We start from the raw sequence: 5,167 nt of genomic DNA on the forward strand, positions 1-5,167 counted from the left end.
ATGCTTTTAAAAAAAAAAAAAAAAAAAAAAAAAAAAAAAAAAAAAGGTAAAAAAACAATAGGATTTGAGGAGATAAGACCTTTTTCTTTTTATTAGATAGCCCTAACATATTACCCGGACTCGAAACCCGAACCCGAATCCGATCCGAAGTGAATGGTTTGGTTCGGGTTCGGGTATTGTACAAAACCCGTTTGGGTTCAATACCTCTGAGGTTCGGATACCCGATCGGGTTCGGGTATTACCCGAACCCGAATGCCCACCCGAATTAAATGTAAAAATATGTATTTTAAGGGATTTGAACCCACAACCTTGAACATTTACAAATACATCATTAACCATTTTGCCACTTCAGTTTCTTTGTCTCAAAATGAAATGTTAAATATTTATATATATACAAGTTTTCTAAAATTTATAAAAAAAATAAAAATTAGTTTTTTTTTTTTTGTTCATGGTTCGATTGAGTTCGGGTATACCCGAATAACCCGAACAGGTATTACCCGAACCCGAACCCGAAAGTATAGAAAATCCGAACGGATTCTATATGTCTAAACCCAAAAACCCGAACCCGATCGGGTTCGGGAATCCGAATGCCTATTAGAGATGCCTTTCTCTTCTCTCTGAGGTGGTGGTAGTTATCCTCCTGCTCTTCCTCGTCGGAGTCGTCTGAGTTAACCTTCTTCTTTACATCCTCTTTCTCCTCAGACTCATATCCTTCTTACCGTCTTCCTCAGTGGCAGCAACTCCCGGAAGTTGAACTTCTCAAAGATCTCCTCCAATTCAATTACCTCCAAGCTGTAACCGATTGAGGAAGGTCTAATACTCTATTTTGGGTTTCCGGTGATGATATAAAAATGGTTATTATTCTCCAAAACTGTCAATCTTAATTAATTAAAAACATTGCAAAAATGTAATTTTATCATATAAAGTAAGATATATATACATGATGCATACCATAGAACCGAACAAAGAGTAATAAGTAATCGACGTAGCAATTATTTCATCACTCATTCAATAATCAAATAGTATTATTAGTTATTCAATAAATTTTAGAAAGCTTATTTTAAATTCTAGGTGGAAATCCGCTTTCACAACTGCATGCGCATATCTTTGTTGTGCTTTTTCCATAACATCTTCCGACGCCAAAACCGTCAATATGACAAGTTTTATTGCATAATGTGTCGCCCTTTCCTGCACTGCATGTCTTAGAGGTTTGAGTCTTGCTTCGTGTTAGGATACATTATTTTGGAATTTTTCTTGGGTCAGGCTTGAACCTGGTTGCTGAGTTAAGAATTCTTTTTGGATTGGGCTCGAAACTAGTTGTTTAATAAATTTCAAAAAGAAACCATCCATTAAAATATATATATATATATCGTTAGTTAATTTTTGGTTTAGATGGTTTAATCAAAATTCAAAACCTAAGTGTAGACAAACAATTAAAATAAAATTAAAAGATCAAAATCCGAGATTCATAGTTTCATACTCCCTCTATCCTTGATAAGTTGATGTTTAGTATTTGTCACACATATTAAGACAGAAAGAATGTAATTAATTTATTCTTTATTTTTCTAATAATTTATTTATTTTTATTTATGGTCACTCATGTATTTGTCTAATGATTTATTTTACTAACATTTTCTCCACTTTTTCACTTTCCCACATTTTTAATATTAAAATACTTTAAACATCAATCTTTTAGAAACAAGAAATATTCTCTAAAACATCAATTTATCAGGAACAGAGAGAGTATATTAAAATGTTTATTAGCTGTTGAAATCAATACGATAATGATCATCACAAACATGATGAAACTAACATGTCCGACTTCTTTTACCATTTTAATCGTATTGTTTTTTTCTTTTTCTTTTTTTGTTTTATGGAATATTTTGTTTTGTGGAATATTTATAAAGAAATTACTTTTCTATTTTAAGATATAAGCAAAAATAGTTGTTATCATAGAAAAAAAAAATTGTAAGAGAAGAATTAATAGTAGTAGTAAGACCACATATTGCTGTCAATCACTTGTTTGCTATTTTGTAAGGAGTTTATGGTATGATGTTAGGAGTTTTAGTTCATTATTTTCTTTTGAAACATGGTATTGAATGAAACACGATAGTGGGAGCCTCCTTTGTTTATTTTTTTTATTCAAAGTGTGGGGTTTTGATATCATTTTGCCTGAGAGAAATGTCGTTGCTTGGAATGACACGATTAAAATCTAGGTATTTGCAAAACAGAAAGAGCGAGAGAGAGGGGTTTATGGTATCATTTTGCAAGATGCATAGCGTTGGTTCTCATGTTTAAAAGTCGAAACCGAAAACATTGAAAACTACACATACATAACATCGAATTTAAGTTACTTGGAACCATCCTAAAATTCTAATCATCAAACAGAAGTAGAAAAAACCCAAAAGAGGTACATTATTGTTGTTTCCATAAAAACGAGTGGGAAAACGAAAAAAAAACCTGTGAGGAACAATTTCTAGAAGCCAAAAAAACTAGCGACTACTCTCACTCACAATCAGACCCAAGAACCTGCTTTTTTATTTCAGTAACCTTGGTCTTGAGTTCGTCTCTGTTCCTCTGCAAATAAAGTGAATTGTTTTTAACGAAAACACCATGAATTTTAAGTTTTACACTCAAGCTTGCTTACCTTAAATAGCAGGTAACGGGTAGTGAACCAGAGTGTGTATCCTAGACCAACCACTTCCATTAGTTTAGGAAACTGTAACATTCAATATGAAAGGGTTATAAGTAGTACAAAAATATATTAAATACCATTTCCTTACGGGATAGAGAGTAGTACTCACCAGAGGGATTGATTCGAGTGAACTGACGATTGCAGATGTTAAGTAGAGAGCAACGACTGCACCACTCCCATAAAGCAAGATTGAATATGTTTTGTCTGAGTCCACCAGCTAAATTGACAAATCACAACATCAGTCACTTGTTAGGTTTTCAGATATTCATGTTGATGAATAAAAAACTTCAATAGGAACAAATGTTTCTTTAAACATTTACATAATCATCACATTTGACACACACTAAAATCATCAAGCATAAAGAACTACCATAGATGAAATGAGAAAATGGGTTACTCTTATCTTAGCGAAGCGAGAGACAACAATACAATTCATATACATTAAAAAATAACATTCCTGGTAAAGAAAGATACCTTAATGTCGTTGAAGAACTCTAGGGCTTGAGTTTGGTGCTCGTCTTCAGCTTGAGCTTCACTAGTCGAGTTTATCTCTTCTTCTACAGCTCCATCATCACCAAACTCATTGACTCCTCCTTTTCCTCCTCCTCCTCCTCCAGTTGATGTTTCTTCAAAGACTGTTTCTCCTGGAAACTTTCTACTACAACGCAGTAACGTGCCTAGCCAGTTGAAACACAAGATAACATCAGCGCAAAAACCAAATTTAACAAATCCAATTTAAAACAAAAACAAAAAAAAATCGAAATGATGATAATGTTAATTGCTTATCCAAATTGGGGGGTTTTTTGAATAATCCAATAACGCAATACAAGAAACATGGAAGAGAGAGCGAGCCAATGAGTGAATCACACAGCAAAAAAAAAAAAAAAAAAAAAAAAACAGGAACCTAGGAGGGTTTCACAGTTGTCGTACGGGTACGGGAGTGGAGAAGGACAGAGGCAACGTTTCGCCGGAGAGGAAGAGAGATTCCATGAAAAGCGAGGTATCCATGGCGGTTGATACTCGAAGTCGAAGGGAGACGAGTGATAATGGTAGAGGAAGAGCTGGTACAGACCTCCATCTTCGTATGGAGAGAAACGTCACTTCGGCTTCGGCTTCGGCTTCTCAAATCTGTCTTGTGATGTGTTTTTTTTTCTAGGGTTCCTTATTGGGCCATGATTTTTACATGGGTTGGGCCGGCCCAAATATATTTAAAACATTTTAGAAAAATACTTCACAAAAGGTTTTCATTATAAAGTACTGTATTTGATTTACAGATGAATCTTCTTCTTCTTCTTCTTAATATCCAGTCCAGGGAGAGATAGTATAGATCCTACTTTAAAGCAATCCATAGAGCAGCCTTATAAGTAAAGCACTACTCTACTATTCTCACCAACAATTATTATAAGGACATCAAACTAATGCTAAAATTACCGGACTTGCAATTAGATTTGATATTTGGCGCGTAAAAATGCTTCAGAGGTTGTTTTAGTTAACGGTCACTTAAAAACCCCTACAATGCTACAATTAATTTGGACCACCAAACTATCTAATACAGGAGAGGGACCCCCCATCAATGACAATGTCCATGTCAAAACGATCTTGTTTTATAACCCCCATTTTGTGAATCTGGTGTTAAGAAAGAAACATAGACAACATAAAGAGGGGACTGTAAAGCCATGGACCATCACCAAGACTATAGTCGACAGAACGTAAGTAAATTGCATGTAGACAAATTGCGTTTAATGTAGTAACCATTCATCATCATGGTCATGGAAAGAAAAGCTGTTAGCTACTGATTGTTTTACAAGTATTTATTGTAGGAGGAGAGGAGACTCTTATTGTCCAAAGAAGAAGAGAGGATTCGGGATGAGCTTGAGACGGAAATCGAAAGAAATTTGGAAGGGGAATTCAAGGATGGGATCTATAACCTAGCGCTTAAGCTGCGCCGACTGTATGAACAAAGACGGGAAAGAGAAGCGTCCCTCGATGTTTCAGTGAGGAAGAGCAAGCGAGTATTGGAGGTTAACATAAGTATAAAGATGGAAGGAGATACCAAGATAGAGATCACTGAGAGGAAGAAGGAAGTAGACAACGAAAAGACAAAGAAAACAGAGAATTTGGACAAGAGAAACAAGTTTGCAGCAACTGGTGAAGATAAAACAGGAAAGGACAAGATGACGAATCGAACCAGGGCACATGAACTCAGATGGAAATGGTAAAGGGATTGATTGGCCCTACTTATTTGCTGGTATTTATGTTTGTTTTTTTTTTTGGAACTTTGTTTCTTCTGCAAATCCTATTTAATATACGACTGAAATAAGAGTTATGCTTGCTATCCCATAGAGCAGTGCAATTGAGATAGGAAGAGTAACAACAAAATCATCTTTTTTATTACAACCATATACTAAAATCTAACAAAATTATCAAAAACATAATAAACTTTATATCCTAGAATCCAATTAGTTTTTTTTT

At 34.7% G+C, this 5,167-nt stretch overlaps 2 protein-coding genes across 2 annotated transcripts; one reads left to right on the top strand and one right to left on the bottom strand.

Annotated features, from left to right (window-relative positions):
- On the bottom strand, nt 2,251-3,817 carry LOC104729325 (protein CURVATURE THYLAKOID 1D, chloroplastic). Its single transcript, XM_010448261.2, has 5 exons — nt 3,626-3,817; nt 3,170-3,372; nt 2,805-2,912; nt 2,648-2,719; nt 2,251-2,577 (listed from the first exon to the last, which is right to left on the bottom strand). The coding sequence occupies exons 1-5, from the start codon at nt 3,771-3,773 to the stop codon at nt 2,506-2,508; spliced, it is 603 nt and encodes a 200-aa protein (XP_010446563.1). The 5' UTR covers nt 3,774-3,817; the 3' UTR covers nt 2,251-2,505.
- On the top strand, nt 4,340-5,033 carry LOC104729326. Its single transcript, XM_010448262.1, has 2 exons — nt 4,340-4,404; nt 4,516-5,033. Exons 1-2 carry the CDS (start codon nt 4,372-4,374, stop codon nt 4,912-4,914), a joined length of 432 nt encoding a protein of 143 aa, XP_010446564.1. The 5' UTR covers nt 4,340-4,371; the 3' UTR covers nt 4,915-5,033.

This window comes from Camelina sativa, chromosome 12 (genome assembly GCF_000633955.1).
Source record: "Camelina sativa cultivar DH55 chromosome 12, Cs, whole genome shotgun sequence".
Taxonomy (NCBI): Eukaryota; Viridiplantae; Streptophyta; class Magnoliopsida; order Brassicales; family Brassicaceae; genus Camelina; species Camelina sativa.